General features: G+C 43.0%; 1 protein-coding gene across 3 annotated transcripts in view; it reads right to left on the reverse strand.

Moving 5' to 3' along the window:
- The window catches only part of CDH23 (cadherin related 23), a 1,745,895-nt gene that overhangs the window by 1,238,863 nt on the left and 483,661 nt on the right, over nucleotides 1-23,371 (reverse strand). For all 3 annotated transcript variants that reach the window (XR_013214534.1, XM_077259280.1, XM_077259282.1), the window contains exons 5-6: nucleotides 6,444-6,491; nucleotides 4,975-5,067 (exon numbers count right to left, since the gene is read on the reverse strand). Coding sequence is in view for 2 of the 3 variants with exons in the window: in XM_077259280.1 (XP_077115395.1) it covers nucleotides 4,975-5,067; nucleotides 6,444-6,491 (141 nt within the window). In the remaining variant the exon portion in view is untranslated. The remainder of the gene's footprint in view (nucleotides 1-4,974; nucleotides 5,068-6,443; nucleotides 6,492-23,371) is intronic.

Below are 23,371 nucleotides of genomic sequence, written 5' to 3' on the forward strand. Positions count from 1 at the left end.
AGAACCTGGCCCGCTGGGTCAATGATGAGATCTGTACAGCTGCCCTGTGCCAGTTACTTCTACTCCTATTTAAAATAAAACTACAGTTTCAACATTTTCAACATAGCAAATTTTGTGGTAAAATTCATAGTTTGGTAATTCTTATTCATAAAGTGAAAATAACAAGACATTTAAAACCAACATAGACATAACATTAAGAGACCGACAGGTGAAATTAAAACATTGATTTTCTCACTACGATGGCACCAATTTTCTTTTGGGAAATTTTGACTTTCATCATAATGTCACTTTATCATGTACTATCTATTTAAATATATTTAATGTACGCCCCTCCATTACAAAACAATATTTCTTAGCAGCAGCTGCCCCTTGTGTAAGGCTATATTCAACCATCAATGTGAAATGTCCATGTGATGCCCGATTTTTGATCGGACAGCATAGGGACCAATAGGGCTTCATGGGTCTATTCATATATCCATTAAAATCATGAATCTGTGTCAGATCCGTGAAACTTAAAGGGACTTAAAGTCATGTGAAAAACTATTAACTTGCAGATATGAGGTGTTATGATCTGGTGACCTTGGAGCCGCATGAAACTTTCTCTGGAGTCGGTGGAACCTGTACTGACCGCAAATCCTGAACTAACACCGCAACTAGAAGTAGCCGTGGGGTGTGCCTAAATACCCTAGACACCTCGACACAGCCAGAGGACTAAATACCCCTATAGATGGAAATAGGAATGCTACCTTGCCTCAGAGCAGACCCCCAAAGGATAGGCAGCCCCCCACGAATAATGACTGTGAGTAGGAGAAGAATAGACACACGCAGGAAGAAAACAGGATTTAGCAAAAGAGGCCACTCTAGCTAAATAGGAAAGGATAGGACAGATTACTAGGCGGTCAGTATTAAAACCCTTCCAAAAATATCCACAGCAGATAATACAAAAAGTTCCACAATCTAACTAAAGAAATGGAATGTATATCTGCCACTCCAGAGAATCCAACAAGACTGAGAAAATACTGACACAATCTAAGCTGGACAAGAAAACACAAAGAATAGCACTGAATTGTGAAGCACATAGCATGTGTGTCACAGGAAAAAAAAACAGACACTTATCTTTGCTGATTTGGCAGAAAGGCAGGAGGAACCAAGCAGAGGTCCAACACCTCCCAACAACAATTGACAACTGGCAAGGACTAATGAATCCTGCACGCCTAAATACCCCAGTCAGAACTGCAATCAGCAGATACACCTGACCAGGACTGCAACTCAGGGGCAACTGCATTACCACCTACAACCACCGGAGGGAGCCCAAAAGCAGAATTCACAACAATGAGGTTAATGTTCAGGTTAATAGCATTTGGAATCCACCCACCCACTGCTAGTAGAAATTAACTTTATTCCTCCTGGCAAGCTAGGGCTTTGGCCGGCGTCACACTAGCGAGTTTTACGGACGTAAGAGCGCAGAAACTACGGCCGTAAAACTCGCATAACATACGGCACAATTATTCTCAATGGGGCTGCTCCTATCAGCCGTATATTACGGATCCATAATATACGGCTTTCTACGGCCGTACAAAATCGCAGCATGCTGCGTTTGTCAGCGTATTGCGCAAAAAAATTGCCAATGAAAGTCTATGGGGGCGAGAAAAATACGGATTCCACACGGACCAGCAGTGTGACTTGCGAGAAATACGCAGCGGTGTTAGTGAAAAGTCGGTAATTCAATTGCCGGCTTTTCATTTCTCCTGCACAAACCCGACAGGATATGAGACATGGTTTACATATAGTAAACCATCTCATATCCCCATTTTTTTTGCATATTCCACACTACTAATGTTAGTAGTGTGTATGTGCAAAATTTCAGCGCTGTAGCTGCTAAAATAAAGGGTTAAATGGCGGAAAAAATTGGCGTGGGCTCCCGCGCAATTTTCTCCACCAGAGTGGTAAAGCCAGTGACTGAGGGCAGATATTAATAGCCAGGAGAGGGTCCATGGTTATTGGCCCCCCCGTGGCTAAAAACATCTGCCCCCAGCCACCCCAGAAAAGGCACATCTGGAGGATGCGCCTATTCTGGCACTTGGCCACTCTCTTCCCACTCCCTGTAGCGGTGGGATATGGGGTAATGAAGGGTTAATGCCACCTTGCTATTGTAAGGTGACATTAAGCCAGATTAATAATGGAGAGGCGTCAATTGTGACACCTATCCATTATTAATCCAATTGTATGAAAGGGTTAAAAAACACACACACACACACACACATGATTTAAAAGTATTTTAATGCAATAAACACAGCGGTTGTTTTAATAATTTATTGCTCTCTCAATCCATCAGCAACACCCTCGCTTGGAAAAATAATAAACGCACAAGATACATACCTTCTGATGTCCCATCACATCCAACGAGGAAATCCATCTGAAGGGGTTAATTAATATTACAGGCACGAGCTGCGATAAACCACTCGCTCGTGCCTGTAATCCCCGGGTGCTGAAAGGAAAGCAGTGATCTATACTTACATTGAGTCGCGGTGATGCGCCCCTGCTGGATGTTCTCATGAACTGCAGCCTGGGAACTTTTTCCCATGCTCCAGGTCATATGAGGACATCCACCAGGGGGCGCATCACCGCGACTGAGGGAAATGTAGGTCATTGACCTACATTTCCTTCATTCGCCGGGGATTACAGGCACGGAGCACAGCTGCATTTGCAGGGCTCCTGCCTGTAAAATATTTTAACCCCTTCAGATGGATTACCTCGTGGGACGTGACGGTTCAGCTGAGGGTATGTATCTTGTGCGTTTATTATTTTTCCAAGCGAGGGTGTTGCTGATGGATTGAGAGAGCAATAAATTATTAAAACAACCGCTGTGTTTATTGCATTAAAATACTTTTAAATCATGTGTGTGTGTGTTTTTTAACCCTTTCATACAATTGGATTAATAATGGATAGGTGTCATAATTGACACCTCTCCATTATTAATCTGGCTTAATGTCACCTTACAATAGCAAGGTGGCATTAACCCTTCATTACCCCATATCCCACCGCTACAGGGAGTGGGAAGAGAGTGGCCAAGTGCCAGAATAGGCACATCTTCCAGATGTGCCTTTTCTGGGGTGGCTGGGGGTAGATGTTTTTAGCCACGGGGGGGCCAATAACCATGGACCCTCTCCTGGCTATTAATATCTGCCCTCAGTCACTGGCTTTACCATTCTGGCGGAGAAAATTGCGCGGGAGCCCACGCCAATTTTTTCCGCCATTTAACCCTTTATTTTAGCAGCTACAGCACTGAAATTTTGCACATACACACTACTAACATTAGTAGTGTGGAATATGCAAAAAAATGGGGATATGAGATGGTTTACTGTATGTAAACCATGTCTCATATCCTGTCGGGTTTGTGCAGGAGAAATGAAAAGCCGGCAATTGAATTACCGGCTGTTCACAGATATCGCGCTGAATGAAATCTAAATACAGAATATATATATATGTGTCTCAATGACATATATATATATATATATATATATATATATATATATATATATATATATATATATATATATATATATACTGTATATATGTTTTAATGAACATTTGAGCACATAAATCCATTAGATGTCGGTTTTGCAAGCCTGCGCGAAAATCTCGCAGTACGGATGCCATACGGATTACATACGGAGGATGCCATGTGCAAAATACGCTGACACACCCTGACTACGGATCACTATTTTGGGAACATTTCTCCGTATTACGGCTGTAGTACGGACGTATAATACGAGGCGTATTGTCTTACGCCAAGTGTGACGCCGGCCTTTCAGTCATAGAGGAGTGGCCGGCTAAGCTTCAGTCACTGCTCACTACATAGTGAGGTGCGGCTGTAACCGCATCCCCAGCACTGACTGACAGGTAGCTCGAGTGCCCTAATACTGAAAGCCTGCCAGAGGAATAAAGTTAAGTTCCTCCCATCACTGGGGCTCTCTGTGCGTGCTCCAGGAAGGTTCAGAACGCTAACCCAATATCATTAGCCCAATATCTGCAGGCTAGTAGCGTTATTTTACATGACAGGTTTTTTTTTATACATGTTCTATTCTGATCCAATGTTGAGAATGAGAAAATGAAATACTCAAGGGATCTGTGTGATGGCCGATATCCAGCATCACACCAACACTGTAGAAGGATGTGTGAACATAGCCTAAGAAAATGTGCTCTACTACACTAAAGAAATTGTTAGGAATGGATAACAGAACACAACACACATCTTTATATGTTTTAATGTGTATTAAGTGGTCATTGTTGTATATTGTATATTTAAGGGCAATTATACCAGAACCGCATAAGAATCACTCAGTATTTTTTAATCATGGATATCCCCGTTTTTAATCGATGAAGTAAACAAAAGTTTTATTCAAGTACCAATCCTTTTACCTGTTTTTGCTCAACAATTACTATAGTTATAAGTTTTGACTTTGCCCCTGAGTTATTATGATCTCAATGTGCTCGATCGTCTGTGAGATGTCCTGAAGAAACAAACTGGTCATGCAAGTCCCACAAATTACATAAATTAAAGAATCTGCAGATATCAACTTTGTGCCAGGTAAAAAAAGACAGCTATATAGGTGTTGTGTGGAAATCACCATGCCTCAACGTATCTGAGGTTTTTTGATGGCTGAAGGTTAAGGGACATATTCACAGATTTTAAAGTTTTGATTGATATACAGCATATGCAGAGATGTTGTAATTGCTAAACTGTAATTAATACTTTACACACCATGCCGTATCGAAAGTTAACTTGACGTATTCAACAGCAAATAAATGCATTGACAGTCAAGTAATAGTTGGTTACATCAAAGTAGTAACCCCATAAATGTCAAATTAAAGTTCACTGTGTTTAAAAATCATTGTAGATAATATTTCAAATAAATATGAACATGAGCAATCAAATTGAAACTTTACTAGTTAACATAGCTAAACACGTACCTCTGCAATGCGCACCGTATATGGCTGGCCATGGAAAGTAGGCGCGTTGTCATTGACATCTCCAACCTGGATGCTTACTTTGCCTTTGATAACCTGAAGATGGACCAGAAGCAGATGTATTAGGTTATAAGTCTTAGCCAAGTTTTTACTTGTAATATTCTAGATATGAATAAAGGAGAACAAAAACAGTCAATTCCCATTATCCAACATTACAGCTAAGTAAAGGATAGAGCCATACATCATGAACAAACATGAGTGAATCTCCTAAAATTTGTTTCAGGCAGATTCTTTTGAATCAGCCAGCATCTTCTATTCAGTTCAAATACATTTGGTTTGAATCAAAAGTTTCTGATTGCCATTATCATGCTTTAAGTTCCCTCTAGACCCAAAGCATAATAAACAAAGGTGAGGGAAGGGGTTAAAATGCTAATAAAATACTTTACACTCACCTGTCCTAGACCATCACCTGTCTTATGCCATCTCCCCATCTACTTCTACACGTGCATTGCTCTCTTCATGTGAATGCACAAGTCCAATGACAGGCCTCAGTGCCATCACAATGGGGAGGATGATCACCTCTTGATGAGGGTCTCCAATTCCCCAAATGATCTAAATTACAGGTCACAGAAGAATTGAAGACTGGGGCTTATGACCAATGAGTTGCACTAGCGTAAGACAGGTGAGGACCTGAGACAGGAGGTAAGTATAATGGTTTTATTATTTTAATTCCTTTTAGGATCTCAGAAGCTATTAATTTTTCTAGATTTGCGTGATTTGGAAATTTCAGGAAAATTCATAGCTAATTTGATTTGTTACAGATTTTATTTCCTTTGATTATCCATACATATGCTTCTAAATACTACTCTAAAGATAATTCTATTTATTTGTATATGTCTGATTGATAGTGCAGAACATTGGGCCACAAGGGTTGACCCCAATTGATAGTTCCATGTCCATATGCCTTATGTCTGAAGATGTCACAATGATCAGCTGATAGATAGAGAAGCAACTGATGAAAACCCTGGTGATGAGCTGTAGGGTCATTCCAAGGGAAACTTACATTACATACCAGACATGAAAATAAATATATGGATAGGCTGGACGGAGCAGCAACCACTTATTCCTGCACTGGCGATCACTAACCAGTATGTCCTATGCCCTATTAGGCTGCATGAATAAGGTTCTCAAGAAGACATTTGCCACTCTTCTTATTGAATCCACAGCATATCATTGCATCCATATCCTTTAAGTTAAGAGTAGGAACACCTATACCAGAGCTAAAAATGAACATTACACAAGCTCATATTTAATTGGCCAAATGTCTGTTCAGCATAGTTCATGCTGGCAGCACTTATACCCAAGACGTTATAAATCGTTTTTCTCCACCCCTTCCATCACATTTCCCGTTATCTTGTCCTGTTTTACCATTCATAGATTTTTATGCCATGAAATGAAAAAGTCATACATACCCCCTGGCTGTCACTGACAGAAAATTCAACTGTGAATTCTGATTTAGTCTGAAATGAAAAGGAAGACAAAATAATACGATTAGAAATAGTGTTTATCTTCTGACACCAGTGCTTTGGAATTTAGCTAAAAGCATAATTACATGCAAAATACCACTGGGAGAGGGGCAAAGGAGGAACCAGGAGTACAATTACAGATGTGGCTCCAATACACCGCATTGTTCGCATATCAATTTTAGCCAACACAATTACCGTCTGAAGTGTTTCCTTAATCATAGAGAATGAATTGTATCAAACTAATCGTGCTGGAGTAAAATGAGTCTATGGATGTTTAGAAATGTGACACGCACAAGGATCCATTCTATCTAAAGTTTATCATCACAAAGGTCTAGGCCGACAACACCTAATTTTGTACAATTTCATTTTTTTGTGGTTCATATCAAAAGCTCATGACGTGTAGAAGAAAAAAAACACACCTCTAGCAAAACTTTTTCAATTGTACACCATGTACCTTTGTAGGAAATTATTGCTATATTGTCCTCCAAAGACTAAACCTGCCTCCTTCGCAATCATTTTGAAGACTTGCAAGTACAGAAAAGTATCAAAGGTTTACTAATGGAGCAAAGTGTCACTTTTGTGAATTTTCCAGAACATACAAATCTCTGGCTAATGAGGACATGTCCATCATATAAAAAGAAACCTGTTTTCATTGTGCATGTCCTTTAAATCACATTTTTTTAATGGATAATTAAAAAAATGTCAATCATTTTTATGAGAAAAGTATGTGGCTTTCATAATTGGAATTTGTATGCATTATATACAGAATGCTCACCTTGAAAGGTATTGTAAGAAAGCATATACTGTATAGTGTACTCTACAGCGAACCTGTCACCTTTCAGGCCTGATATTCAGCATTCTACAATGCTTCATATAGATGCGTCATCCACACGAAACAAGAAGGAGGACGGAGATCATAAGTAGATGGGAGGCGCCGGACCAAGAAGAGCGACACTCCTCGGACCAGACCACCTGCAGGTGAGTATAATTGGTCTTCTCCTTCTATTTCAAGTCAGTTTGCTGTATATTAGGCCAGCAAGGTGGTGGCCATATCTCATATTGGTCAAACCTGGTGACACATTCCCTTTTATGAGTTTGCGCATAAAAAAAACAGATTTTTAGCCTTTAGCCAAATATAAAAAGGCCTCAATTAAAAAAGATGAAAGCAATGCATGTTGCCTAAAATATTTATTCTAAGGATTAGAGATGAGTGAACATTTTTTACTGAGATAACTGGTGAAGTTTTCAATACTTATTTCATCCGCTGTATTTACCCTACATAGAGGGGCGCCGCTAGGGCAACCTGCCATCTTTATTGTTTGTGATAGGAATAGTGGTGCTTGCTTTACAACTTTGAAGCCCAGTAATGCCTTTCCAGAATTGTTAGATGCATGCAAAAATGGTGTCATTTGCAGATGACAAGCTGTTACACTTAGGCAAATAGCCTCACTGCCTAAAAGAAGCCATGAACATTATTGATAACTTTGTGTATCTCTCTAGCCTTACCATTAACAAATCATCTCTGATGATGGTGGGAATACAGTCTGCTGAGGTGGCTGGAATAACAGGCCAACTGAAATAGTTCCCAGGGTTAGGATAAGGGGTAGGCGAAAGAAGCTACTCAAATAGGGAACTTTAAATACTAAGGGGCTCAAATACTTTAATAAGAAAAAAGCTAAATCTTCAAAATTCCGCTATAGTAGATCAGCACTGCAAATAAGCCAATAATAACATGCTGACGATACCAAAGATGTAATGAGAACAGCCATGAAGTAGAGGGAAGCGCTCATTGGTTCTGGAGCATAGTCTATCACACCTTGTAACTCCCACCTACTTTACCAAATTTGGTGTTTTCACTTAGTGCATGGGGAGATGGCCTGCCTGCAGATAGAGGAGAAAGTCAGTTCTTGAAGGGTTGGAGCATAAGGGAGATTTTTCATGTGACAACATGTGACACCAAGACTACTACATTTACATTGCAGGAACTTCACATGGTTTTAAATTAGGTGCATTAGTGAGGGCAGGTGTAGGGAAGACTGACACTGCCACCAAACTTCAACCTATACAGTGGAAGAGAGACTGCAGTAAAGCATCTTTAGATCACACATGAACCTACTGAATATATGTACACTGTGATTAGGGATGAGTGAACCCAAACCGTAAAGTTTGGGGCCATGAATACAGACTTAACAGCATGTCAGGTTTTCTGATCGGGTTTGGATGCCTAATAAAGTTTGTTGAAAGGTTATAGTGCAGTAAATCAACAAGCTGTGGGCACTTCTAGAACAATCGCAGCCATGCCAAGTGGGGGTACTCGGTCAAAAAGACACTGTGTGTACTCTGCACCCATATCTGTGGAAGTACTGTGCCAAAAAGCCGCTATGTGCAATCTACAACCCTGCCTGTGGGGTTGCTGTGCGAAAAAGCTGCTGTGTGTATTCTGCAACCCCAACTGTGAGAGTACTGTTCCAAAAATCCTATGCGTACTCTGCAGCTGTGCTTGTAAGAGTAATGTCCCTAAAAACCTAAAAAAAATCATCAACTCCGCAACCGTCTCTTTGCCATTTGTAGGCCAAAAAATAATTTTACCGTACCACAGTGTCTATACGAGTAGTGTAACAAAGCAATAAATCTACTCTGCATCTGTTTCTTTGCCATTTGTAGGTCAAACAAATAATTTTACTGTACAGCTGTTTCTATACAAGTAGCGTGGCAAAAAAATAATTCCACTCTTCAGTCATGCCTTTGCCATTTTTGGTACAAAAACGTTATTTTACTCTGCAGCAGTTTCATTGCCATTTGTAGGCCAAACAAACTATTTTACTGTACTGCTGTGTCTATACGAGTAGATTAAAAAAATGATTCTACTTTGAAGATGCATCTTTGCCATTTTTGGTACAAAAAGTTATTGTACTGTTGTGTCTATATGAGTAGTGTGGCAAAAAAATTATTGTACTCTGCAGTTGTGTCTTTGCAATTTTTGGTACAAAAAAGATACTGTACTCTGCTGTCGTTTCCTTGCCATTTGTGGGCCATACAAACAATTTTACTATACCGCTGTGTCTATATGAATAGTGTGTAAAAAAATTAAATCTACTCTGCCACCATCTCTGCACGAATCATGTTAGTGTGCTGAAAAACCACTTCCAAAAATGAGAAGAGCATTAAACAGGGGACATGGATGTGGTTATGGTGGTGCTGTTGTTGCTTCTGCTGGTGGTGGTGGTGTAGCTGCTGCAAGGAGAGGTTATAGTCATTCTGTGCCTGCTATGTGCCCAAAATGCAACACCTTATTCTGGAGCATGTACAAGACAGGACGTCAAGCATCTCTTCATAGGGCCGAATACTGCTACACAAATGATGAGGCCTGAACATGTTGAGGCGGTGTTACAATGGATGGCTGAGAGTGCCTAATTTCATTACATTATTTTTCACCCATTCCACTGGCAGAAAGGGCAGAGTAGGCCCCTGAGGACCATGGTCATCGGTCTTCCACCTCACCCCCTTGCAAATCAGCCATGCAATCTGAGCCCTAAGTCATGCAGCAGTCTCTTCAGCTTTTTGATGACTCTGCTAATGGGGTTCCATGTCCCATTCAACTTGCCCTGCCCCAGAAGTGGAAGAGACTGAGTACACTGATGTCCAACCACTTGATAGGTTGGAGGATGAGTACATCTGACGACGAGTGCACATGGTCAGTGGACCATCGTAGCACATGTCAGAGGATGAAAAAACAAAAACATAGTTGCCAAGTGCAGAGTCTTTCTGCAGTGTGCAAACCGGCAAAGAGGGCAGGGGTGAGGAGTGGGTGGAAGATGATGCAGGGGATGTTGAGGTCCTACAGCCCTCATGGACCAAAGACCATTCTACTAACATGAGCAATTCGGAGGAAGAGGAGGTGGCCACCCTTCCCCAGTGTGGGATGCAGAGTAGCAAGACTATACACCTCCCACCAAGGACAGCTTGTCGTTGCCTCTGGACAGCTTGGCACACATGAGCCATGCTGCTGTGCCTGCACAACAACCACCGAGTTGCCTGTATTGTTTACAGTGCTGATTACTGGGTGGATACCTTTTTTTGATTCCCATTACAAGGACTAGGTACCATCATTTTTCCATTTCTGAAGAGGGATTGCAAAATGCATGAATACAAAGACACACTGGTAGAGAATCTACTGATGACTTTCCCACCTGACACCGAGGACTCAGTTGAAGAACAAGGCAGAGGCGGAGGAGGAAGTTGCCAATACAGGTGGGTAATGGCCAGCACCTCAGAGGACTGGGTTAGCATGGCCAAAGTGTGGCAAAACTTTATGAGCACACCACAATATCCAGCACCACCATCTCATATAGTCCATATTAGCAGGAGGCAGTGTTACAACAACATGGCGGAAGAGTACCTGTCCACATGTCTGCAGGTACTATCTGATGGGTATGTCCTAGTTAAGTTCTGGGTCTCCGAATTGGACACATGGACTGAGTTTGCACTTTATGCTTTAAAGGTTCTCGCTTGCCCTGCGGCAAATGCACTGTCTGAACAAGTGTTTACCACAGCAAGGGGTGTGATCAGCTGGATCTGCCTGTCCACATCCAATGTGGGAAACTAACATTCCTTAAAATGAACCAGGCATGGATTCCACAGGACTTGTCCGTACCTTTGGATGACTAGACCACTATACCTGCTGCACCCAGCCAGTATTCAACTCTATTTTTGTTTTGGGTCCATTCTATGTTGATTTAAGTCAGTTCCATAGAAAAAAAACACTGAATAAAAATAACAGTGTTGGATCACTCCTTCTTTGCCTACCTACACCACCACACCCACCTTCACTTCCTCCTCCATTTGAATCTCCGCCTCCTGGTTCAAGATTATTATTTTTTATTTTTCTTATTCTATATTATTTTAAGTAATTTGCCTATCCAAATTTGTACAGACCACTCTGTTTGAGGTACCCCAGGCTCCAGCAGTCATTTCCTAATGATACGACCTTGATAATGGAGCATTGTCATCCATGAAGATAAAATAAGGCTTGTTTTGTTCATGCAGAGGCACAATGACTGAATTACTGATGTCATTCAAGTAGTAGGGACTTGACACTGAACCATTCACAAATTCTTGGACAGTTTTGAATTGACTAGACACTCCTGCTCACACTGTAACAACATCACCAGCAAAGACTTGTCTGGTGACAACAGTGGCTCATGCATAGTGCTTTCCTTTGATGCCTCCAACATCATTGATGGATTGACTTTCATCAGACAACAGCACTGAAGCCCACTAGTCTCTCATCCAGCATAACCGAGGACTGTGCTTGGTGGTGTGCTCAAGTTCCATTGCAGATCATCTAAAATTCACACAAAGCTGATGTAAATGTTTTCTAATAGTCTGATGTAACACTTCTCACTTCCCTTAAATGTGCCTGAAGTTGTGCGGCATTCATCATCCAGTTCCGAAGGCCATTGTTTGCAATTAAGAAGTCATCAGTGTAGAATGTGGCCAAAGGACGTCCACTTCCCTGCCTTTCTGTGACTCTTGCAGTTTCTCTGTATCTCCGTTGCAACCTGCAGATCACACTCTGTGACACTCTAAGCTCAGTGGCCACTTCCGTTTGATAACATCCTGCTTGAGGACTCACAATGCTGAAATACTGTTGATCAATTGTTAGGCATCATCTTGGTCTCATGATATCAAAATGTGAATAGCATGATGAGGAAGACTGTTTAATACTAATTATTATTATTATTATTATTATTATTAATAACAATAATAATAATAATATTTATTTTCATAGCACCATTAATTCCATGGTGCTGTACATGAGAAGGGTTTACATCAAAATACAAATATCACTTACAGTAAACAAAACTAACAATGACAGACTGATATAGAGGGAAGAGGACCCTGGCCTTGTGGGCCTACATTCTGCAGGATTATGGGGAAGGAGACAGTAGGTCGAGGGTTGCAGTAGCTCCGATGGTGTTGAGGTGGCCATGTGGTCATTACAGGTTGTAAGCTTCTTTGAATAGGTGGGTTTTCAGGTTTCTTTTGAAGGATCCAAATGTGGTGGATAACCGGACATGTTGGGACACAGAATTCCAGAGGATGGGGGATATTCGGGAGAAGTCTTGGAGGCGATTGGGTGAGGAGCGAATAAGCGGGGAGGAGAGGAGGAAGTCTTGGGAGGACCGGAGATTACGTGAGGGAAGATATTGAGAGATTAGTTTGGAACTATATGGAGGAGAAAGGTTATGGATGGATTTGTAGGTCACTGTTAGTAGTTTAAACTGGATATGCTGGGAAATTGGGAGCCAGTGAAGGGATTTGTAACGAGGGGAAGCAGGAGTGTAGTGAGGAGAGAGAATAATTAGTCAGGCAGCAGAGCTAAGGACAGACTGGAGGGGTGCGAGAGTGTTAGAAGGTAGGCCACAGAGGAGAATATTGCAGTAGTTGAGGCGGGAGATGATTAGGGCATGCACAAGCATTTTGGTAGAGTGAGGGTTGATGAAATGACAGATTCTGGAAATATGTTTTAGCTGGAGACGACAGGAGGTGGCGAGAGCTTGGATATGCGGTTGGAAGGACAGGGCAGAATCCAGGGTTACTCTGAGGCAGCGGATTTTGGGGACAGGGGAAAGTGTGATTTCATTTATTTTGATGGATATAAGATATGCGAGTTGGAGGAAAGATAATTAGTTCAGATTTGTCCACATTGAACTTGAGGAAACGAGGGGAGAAGAAGGAGGATATGGCTGATAGATACTCTGGGATTCTGGAGAGCAGAGAGGTGACATCTGGGCCAGAGAGGTAGATCTAAGTGTCATCAGCATATAGATGGTACTGGAAGCCATAGGACCTTATGAGTTGTCCCAGGCCGATTGTATAGATTGAGAAGAGTAAGGGCCCAAGGACAGAGCCTTGAGGGACACCAACAGAGAGAGGGTGAGATGAAGAGGTAGTATGGGAGTAGGAAACGCTAAATGTGCGGTTGGTAAGGTATGAGGAGATCCAAGATAGGGCGAGGTCTTTGACTCCAAAGGAAGAGAAGATCTGTAGTAGGAGGCAGTGGTCAACTGTGTTGAAGGCAGAGGACACGTCTAGAAGGAGAACTATAGAGAATTGTCTGTTAGCTTTGGCTGTAAGTAAGTTGTTAGTAATTTTAGTCAGGGCAGTCTCAGTGGAATGTGGGGTCGGAAGCTAGATTGTAGGTTGTCGAAGAGAGGGTTAGATGCAAAGTGAGAGGAAAGTTCAGCATGGACGTGCTGCTCAAGGAGTTTGGATGCAAATGGGAGCAAAGATATGGGGCGATAGCTGGACATAGCGCTTGGGTCAAGGGATGGCTTTTTGAGGATAGGTGTGATTGTGGCATGTTTGAAAGCAGTGAGGAAGGTACCAGAAGTTAGTGATAGGTTGAAGAGATGGGTTAGGGATGGGATTAGTGTGGTGGTGAGGTTGGGGAGGAGGTGGGATGGGATGGGGTCAAGTGCACAAGTGGTGTGGTGTGATCTGGAGAGAAGATGAGCAAGCACCCATTCAGTGATTTTGGAGAGGGAAGTTATGGGGTTTGGGCATTGGTCTGGTATACAAAGGGGTTGTGGTGGTTTGACGACAAAGTTTTGCCTTGTTTGGTTGATTTTATCTTTGAAGTGCATGGCAAAGTCCTCGGCAATGCTTAGGAAAGTCGGAGGGGATAGTGGTGGGCGGAGGAGGGAGATAAAAGGGTTGAACAACTGTTTGGGGTTGTGGGGTAAGGAAGATACAAGGGTTGTGAAGTAGGCCTGTTTAGCAGAGGTGAGAGCTGGTTTGAATGCAAGTGTTGCTTGTTTGAGTGCAATGAAATCATCTTGCAAATGTACTTTCTTCCAATGCTATTCTGTAATTCTGGATACTTGCCGAAGCTTTTTAGTGGTGTTATTGTGCCAGGGTTGTCTATTGGTTCGTCGCACTCTGCTATGCATGACAGGGGTGACCATGTCATTAGCTGATGCAAGAGTGGCATTGTAGAAAGCAGTGGCAGTGTCTGTGTTGAGGAGTGAGGATATGGATGCTAGTGGTAGGATAGAGTCAGAGAGCATGTGGGTATCTAGGTGTGCGAGCTTCCTGCATGGATGCGCATGTTGCTGGACATGGGTGAAGGGTGAGGAGGACAGGGATGATAAAGTGAGTAGATGGTGGTCAGATAGAGGGAGAGGGAAGGTTGTGAAGTTAGATAGAGAGCAGAAACGGGTGAAGGCAAGGTCTTATATGTGTCCATCTGTGTGGGTGACTGAGGAGGACCACTGAATAAGTCCAAAGGATGAAGTAAGGGACAGAAGTTTGGAGGCTGATGACTGGTGGGTGTCAATGAGGATGTTGAAATCACCCATGATGAAGGTTGGGAATATCAGCAGAGAGAAAGTGAAAGAGCCAGGTGGAGAATAGGTCAAAAAAGGCAGTGGTCGGGCCCGGAGGTCGGTATATGATGGCCATTTGGAGGTTGTAGGGGGAGTACATGCGGACAATGTGGACTTCAAAAGAAGGGAGGATAAGGGAGGGTAGAGGTGGGATTGGGTTAAAGGTACAGTTGGAAGAAAGGAGAAGGCCCACTCCTCCACCATGTTTATTGCCAGGGCGAGGAGTGTGGGTGAAGTGGAGGCCACCAAAACATAGTGCAGCAGGGAGGCTGTGTCAGAGGATGTCAGCCATGTTTTGGTGATGCCCAGAAAGAAAAGATTACAAGAGGTAAAGAGGTCATGAATCACATGGAGTTTTTGCAGATGGAGCGGGAATTCCATAGTGATCCAGAGAGAGGGTGCAGGGGGGTGGGCGTCATGGGCACGGACTAATTCTAATTGAACCTTAAAATGTATTGGGTGATTCATGGCTCAACCACCTGTTGTTAATTTTGCCATGAATCCAATTGTTTGAGATCAGCAAGGTGTGCAAAAAGTACTGAAACACTGAATAGTTAGACATACGCATTCAAAAGTTTAGAGATGGTCACATTAAAGGGCCACTGTCACCCCCCTCCAGCCATTATAAACTAAAAGAACCACCTTGTGCAGCAGTAATGCTGCAATCTAACAAGGTGGCTCTTTTAGTTTTAGGTTCAAGTATACCCAAAATAAAGCGATTTGATACTTAGCCACAATTCCGGTCTCTAGCCAGGGAGGCGGGTCCTCACTCCCCAGCTCGAACCGCTCCTCTGCCGTCACTCCAATCTTCATGGTCTTTCGGCGCCGCCCCCTCAGCACTGTTTACGTTTCAAAACCGGCACCTGCGCTGTGTACTACTGTGCTGCGCAGGCGCAATAAGCTCTGGCCGTCTGACGTCCCAGCCAGGCTTGCAGACTGCACCTGTGTGGGCAGTGCGGCCACCCACCTTTGGAATCCCAGCCCCGCACTGTGTGTTATGCATTATGCACAGTGCGGGGCTGGGCCTGGGCCTGGCTAGAGACCGGAATTGTGGCTAAGTATCAAATTGCTTTATTTTGGGTATACTTGAACCTAAAACTAAAAGAGCCACCTTGTTAGAATGCAGCATTACTGCTGCACAAGGTGGCTCTTTTAGTCTATAACGGCTGGAGGGGGGTGACAGTGGCCCTTTAAGTTAATCTGAAAAGGTTAGTTTGAATTTTAGGTTCATCTCAAAATTTCGCTTGAAAGCCAAATATCCCTAACTTTTTGTAAGTACCATATATGTGTTTGAATACTTGTGTGCACCATATATGTCCACTATATATAACGTAATGGTGTGCAGCGTATACGTTTGCTGTGTGTGTATATATATATATATATATATATATATATATATATATATATATATACAGTGGGGCAAAAAAGTATTTAGTCAGTCAGCAATAGTGCAAGTTCCACCACTTAAAAAGATGAGAGGCGTCTGTAATTTACATCATAGGTAGACCTCAACTATGGGAGACAAACTGAGAAAAAAAAATCCAGAAAATCACATTGTATGTTTTTTTATTATTTTATTTGCATATTATGGTGGAAAATAAGTATTTGGTCAGAAACAAAATTTCATCTCAATACTTTGTAATATATCCTTTGTTGGCAATGACAGAAGTCAAATGTTTTCTGTAAGTCTTCACAAGGTTGCCACACACTGTTGTTGGTATGTTGGCCCATTCCTCCATGCAGATCTCCTCTAGAGCAGTGATGTTTTTGGCTTTTCGCTTGGCAACCCGGACTTTCAACTCCCTCCAAAGGTTTTCTATAGGGTTGAGATCTGGAGACTGGCTAGGCCACTCCAGGACCTTAAAATGCTTCTTACGAAGCCACTCCTTCGTTGCCCTGGCGGTGTGCTTTGGATCATTGTCATGTTGAAAGACCCAGCCACGTTTCATCTTCAATGCCCTTACTGATGGAAGGAGGTTTGCACTCAAAATCTCACGATACATGGCCCCATTCATTCTTTCATGTACCCGGATCAGTCGTCCTGGCCCCTTTGCAGAGAAACAGCCCCAAAGCATGATGTTTCCACCACCATGCTTTACAGTAGGTATGGTGTTTGATGGATGCAACTCAGTATTCTTTTTCCTCCAAACACGACAAGTTGTGTTTCTACCAAACAGTTCCAGTTTGGTTTCATCAGACCATAGGACATTCTCCCAAAACTCCTCTGGATCATCCAAATGCTCTCTAGCAAACTTCAGACGGGCCCGGACATGTACTGGCTTAAGCAGTGGGACACGTCTGGCACTGCAGGATCTGAGTCCATGGTGGCGTAGTGTGTTACTTATGGTAGGCCTTGTTACATTGGTCCCAGCTCTCTGCAGTTCATTCACTAGGTCCCCCCGCGTGGTTCTGGGATTTTTGCTCACCGTTCTTGTGATCATTCTGACCCCACGGGGTGGGATTTTGCGTGGAGCCCCAGATCGAGGGAGATTATCAGTGGTCTTGAATGTCTTCCATTTTCTAATTATTGCTCCCACTGTTGATTTCTTCACTCCAAGCTGGTTGGCTATTGCAGATTTAGTCTTCCCAGCCTGGTGCAGGGCTACAATTTTGTTTCTGGTGTCCTTTGACAGCTCTTTGGTCTTCACCATAGTGGAGTTTGGAGTCAGACTGTTTGAGGGTGTGCACAGGTGTCTTTTTATACTGATAACAAGTTTAAACAGGTGCCATTACTACAGGTAATGAGTGGAGGAAAGAGGAGACTCTTAAAGAAGAAGTTACAGGTCTGTGAGAGCCAGAAATCTTGATTGTTTGTTTCTGACCAAATACTTATTTTCCACCAAAATATGCAAATAAAATGATAAAAAAACAGACAATGTGATTTTCTGGATTTTTTTTTCTCAGTTTGTCTCCCATAGTTGAGGTCTACCTATGATGTAAATTACAGACGCCTCTCATCTTTTTAAGTGGTGGAACTTGCACTATTGCTGACTGACTAAATACTTTTTTGCCCCACTGTATACAGTGCCTTGCGAAAGTATTCAGCTCCATGGAACTTTTCAACCTTTTCCCACATATCATGCTTCAAACATAAAGATACCAAATGTAAATTTTTGGTGAAGAATCAACAACAAGTAGAACACAATTGTGAAGTTGAATGAAATTTATTGGTTATTTTAAATTTTTGTGGAAATTCAGAAACTGAAAAGTGGGGCGTGCAATATTATTCGGCCCCTTTAACTTAATACTTTGTTGCACCACCTTTTGCTGCGATTACAGCTGCAAGTCGCTTGGGGAATGTCTCAACAGTTTTTTACATTGAGAGACTGAAATTCTTGCCCATTCTTCCTTGGCAAACAGCTCGAGCACAGTGAGGTTTGATGGAGATCATTTGTGAACACCAGTTTTAAGCTCTTTAAACGGATTCTCAATTTCATTGGGGTCTGGACTTTGACTTGGCCATTCTAAAGCTGGAGTCTCACTAAACGACTTACCAACGATCACGACCAGCGATACGACCTGGCCGTGATCGTTGGTAAGTCGTTGTGTGGTCGCTGGGGAGCTGTCACACAGACAGCTCTCTCCAGCGACCAACGATCAGGGGAACGACTTCGGCATCGTTGAAACTGTCTTCAACGATGCCGAAGTCCCCCTGCAGCACCCAGGTAACCAGGGTAAACATCGGGTTACTAAGTGCAGGGCCGCGCTTAGTAACCCGATATTTACCCTGGTTACCATTGTAAAAGTAAAAAAAAAAATACACTTCATACTCACATTCTGATGTCGGTCACGTCCCCGGCCGGCGTCCACAGGGTTAAAACTGCTTTCGGCAGGAGCGCTGCTAATGCACGCGCTGCTGCCGAGAGCTTCCCTGCACTGAATGTGTCAGCGCCGGCAGTAACAGCGGTGACATCACCGCTGTGCTCTGCTTTACGGCCGGCGCTGACACAGTCAGTGCAGGGATGCTCTCGGCAGCAGCGCGTGCATTAGCAGCGCTCCTGCCGAAAGCAGTTTTAACCCTGTGGACGCCGGTGGGGGACGTGACAGACATCAGAATGTGAGTATGTACTGTTTTTTTCTTTTACTTTTACAATGGTAACCAGGGTAAATATCGGGTTACTAAGCGCGGCCCTGCGCTTAGTAACCCAACACATCGCTGGATCGGCGTCACACACGACGATCCAGCGATGACAGCGGGTGATTAGCGACCAAAAAATGGTCCTGATCATTCCCCAATGATCTCCCAGCAGGGGCCTGATCGTTGGTCGCTGTCACACATAACGAGATCATTAGCGGGGTCGCTGCTACGTCATCAAAAGCATGACGTTGCAACGATATCGTTAACGATATCGTTATGTGTGACTCAGCCTTAACAACTGGATACGTTTGTTTGTGAACTGTTCCATTGTAGATTTTGCTTTATGTTTAGGATCATTGTCTTGTTGGAAGACAAATCTCCATCCCAGTCTCAGGTCTTTTGCAGACTCCAACAAGTTTTCTTCAAGAATGGTCCTGTATTTGGCTCCATCCATCTTCCTATCAATTTTAACCATCTTCCCTGTCCCTGCTGAAGAAAAGCAGGCCCAAACCATGATGCTGCCACCACCATGGATTGACAGTGGGGATGGCATGTTCAGGGTGATTAGCTGTGCTGCCTTTACGCCAAACATATTGTTTGGCATTGTTGCCAAAAAGTTCGATTTTGATTTCATCTGACCAGAACACCTTCTTCCATGTTTGTTGTGTCTCTCAGGTGGCTTGTTGCAAACTTTAAATGACGCTTTTTATGGATATCTTTGAGAAATGGCTTTCTTCTTGCCAGTCTTCCATGAAGCCAAATTTGTGCAGTGTACGACTGATTGTTGTCCTATGGACAGACTGTCCCACCTCAGCTGTAGATCTCTTCAGTTCATCCAAAGTGATCATGGGCTTCTTGGCTGCATCTCTGATCAGTCTTCTCCCTGTTTGAGATGAAATTTTAGAGGGACGGCTGGGTCTTGGTAGATTTGCAGTGGTATTTTACTCCTTCCATTTCAATATGATCGCTTGCATAGTGCTCCTTTGGACGTTAAAAGTTTTGGAAATCATTTTGTATCCGAATCCGGCTTTAAACTTCTCCACAACAGTATCACAGACCTGCCTGTTGTGTTCCTTGGTCTTCATGATGCTCTCTGTGCTTCAAACAGAACCCTGTGACTATCACAGATCAGGTGCATTTATGCAGAGACTTGATTACACACAGGTGGATTATATTTATCATCATTAGTAGTGTTGAGCGATACCGCCTCTCCTTCAGGCCCTGGGATCCATATGAATGTGTAAAATAAAGAATTAAAATAAAAAATATTGATATACTCACCTCTCCAACGCAGCCTGGACCTTACCGCTGTGAACTCTTTGCTTAAAATGAGCGCGTTCAGTACCTTCCATGACGTCACGGCTTCTGATTGGTCGCGTGCCGCTCATGTGACCGCCACGTGACCAATCAGAAGCAGTGACGTCATCCCTCAGGTCCTAAATTCCTAGAAGGGAATTTAGGACCTGAGGGATGACGTCGCGGCTTGTGATTGGTCGCGTCGCGGTCACATGAGCGGCACGCGACCAATCAGAAGCCGTGACGTCATGGAAGGTGCTGAACGCACTCATTTTAAGCAAAGCAGGCTGCCGGTTACTACCAGGGCGCGTCAGAGGGTGAGTATATCCCTATTTTTTATTTTAATTCTTTATTTTTTACATGGATATGGATCCCAGGGCCTGAAGGAGAGTTTCCTCTCCTTCAGACCCTGGGAACCATACACTGGGAACTTCCGATTCCGATTCCCGATACCACAAAAGTATCGGATCTCGGTATCGGAATTCCGATACCGCAAGTATCGGCCGATACCCGATACTTGCGGTATCGGAATGCTCAACACTAATCATTAGGCATTTAGAACAACATTGGATCATTCAGAGATCCACAATGAACTTCTGGAGTGAGTTTGCTGCACTGAAAGTAAAGGGGCCGAATAATATTGCTTGCCCCAATTTTCAGTTTTTAAATTTCCACAAAAATTTAAAATAAACAATAAGTTTTGTTCAAATTCACAATTTAGCTCCACTAGTTGTTGATTCTTAACCAAAAATTAACATTTGGTATCTTTATGTTTGAAGCATGATATGTGTAAAAAGGTTGAAAAGTTCCAGGGACCCGAATACTTTTGTAAGGCACTGTATATATATACATACTGTATGTTAGGTGTTGAGTTTCTGCCTCTGCACAGGGGTAATCTCGAACCATCTCTGCTGCTGTCTCCCATTCTTGTCCAGCCGCAGTGGAGCCTTCTCAGCGGAGACGTCGGTCCCAGCATCTGGCTCAAGCTGATACTGTGTGACTGGTTACTGCTGCCCTTCCAGGCTCTGCCTTTGTAGCCAGCACTGATCAGCAGCGAGCAGGTTTTTCTGGGACTAAGTCCTGCTTTTCCCATACTGAGCATGCCCACGGGACGACCTCCCTTTGGAGGTTGGGGGTCACATGCTCGGGTCCTGCTGCGGCTCCTATTGGACCATCTGGAAGGTCCCGTAGCACTGCTGCTATAAAAGGTTTGCATGGCTGCTAGGCCATGTGCTAGTGTATGCTTGATAATGTGTGTGTGTAGATGTGTGATTGGCGCTCCTTAATCATGCTCTTCCTAGAGTTGCTGACTGCTCGTGAATGGTGGATGCTATCTAGCACCCGACAGTGCTACCTGCACACCTAGCACACAATACAGCGTCTGATTGCAGTGACCGCCAGTGCGGCATCGTGCGCTAATAGAGCACTTTCCTGGCCCAAGTCTGTGTGGTTAGTGGCGTCCGCCAGAGCAGCACTGCACGCACTCTTGTGCATTAAATTATTATTTCTGTTAAACTCTGACACCCCAGTAACGGTATCGAGCACAAGAACTCTAGAGGAATTCTTTCCCTGAGTCTTGGGACAGAGTTCTGTGACTCCTTGATTGCACTCTTTGTGCGGTACTGCGGCCCTGTGGGGTTCACTTCCTTCATACTGGGTGAAGCTAACCCCTGTGTGTATCCACATTATACCACCATATAGACCGTCATTACTCAGCAGCAGGTTCCATCTCTGCACAGTGGACCCTGGGCTGCGAATGCACCTTATACCATCTTTCTAATTATTTGGTGCTTTCCGCTAGCCCTAACACTGTAGGTGTGCATTGTTTATGTCTGCTGTATACAAATTGGTGGGCAGAATACACGTCTGCTGTATATATAATGGTGTCAGGTGAGTATATGCATGCTGCATAAAAATATACAGAGTACATGTCTGCTGTATGTATACTGATGCGCAGAGTATATCTCTGCTGTACTGTTTACAGTATATACTTGTGTGCAAAGTATATGTGCAGAGTATATGTCTGCTCTATATATAAAAGTGTGCACAGTTTACGTCTGCTGTACGTCTGCTGTATATATACATATACCTAATATATGGGTTTGCAGAGTATAAGTCTGCTGTATACTGTATATACTTGTTTTCAGAATATATGACAGTTGTAGATTTCCTTTGTATATGGTTTATTTGGCAATTTGCACTTGACCTACATTGGTCTCAGATGTTATTTCAGTTAGGTTACTTTTACATCTACTGCTAACAGCATATTAGTATAGTTGTGAACATAGTAGTCTGAATACAGTCGTATTATCCCATTCATAAGGAGTAGTACACTAAATATGTTGTGTTTCAGGACTGATCATGATTCCAGAACAGAGACTTTGCCTATTTATTTATCCAAATGCGATGTTCTTGGCCTAAACACTGGGTGGGTTGCTTTGCTCCGCTGTGCCTTTTCTATTTTCTTTGTTTTTTTTCTATTTTCTCTTATCTACACTTGATTATTAAACTAAAGTATCTGATCATAAAAAAGAAAAATAGTTTTGTGTTTTCCTTCCTAAAACCTACTGAGCCTGTTCATTGACTCTGCCGGACTTCAGACTACAGTATTGGGCTATGTGCACACGTTGCAGATTGGTGTGTGGATTTTTCCGGACTGTTTTTGCAAACTCCACAGGTAAACTGCACTGCCGATTACCCGCGGATTTACTGCAGATTTATCGCAGTTTCTGTGCGGATTCCACCTGCGGTTTTACACCTGCGGATTCCTATTGAGGAGCAGGTGTAAGCCACTGCGGAATTCGCACAAAAAATTGACATGCTGCGGAAAATACACAGCTGTGTTTCCGCTCGGAAATTCCCGCAGCATGTGCACTGCGGATTTTGTTTTCCATATGTTTACATGGTACTGTACAACGCATGAAAAACTGCTGCAGATCTGCAGAGGCCAATCCTGCAGCAAAATCCGCAAAGTGTGCACGTAGTCTTTACAATTTACTATCAGGTTACTATTAATCCCTACAATTTGTAGACTACAAATATATAATTATATAACAAAACTGGACAAAATATCGTAATACTATGTGGTTCTATGACTTCAGACACTACTA

The sequence above is a fragment of the Ranitomeya variabilis genome, chromosome 4 (assembly GCF_051348905.1).
Source record: "Ranitomeya variabilis isolate aRanVar5 chromosome 4, aRanVar5.hap1, whole genome shotgun sequence".
NCBI lineage: Eukaryota > Metazoa > Chordata > Amphibia > Anura > Dendrobatidae > Ranitomeya > Ranitomeya variabilis.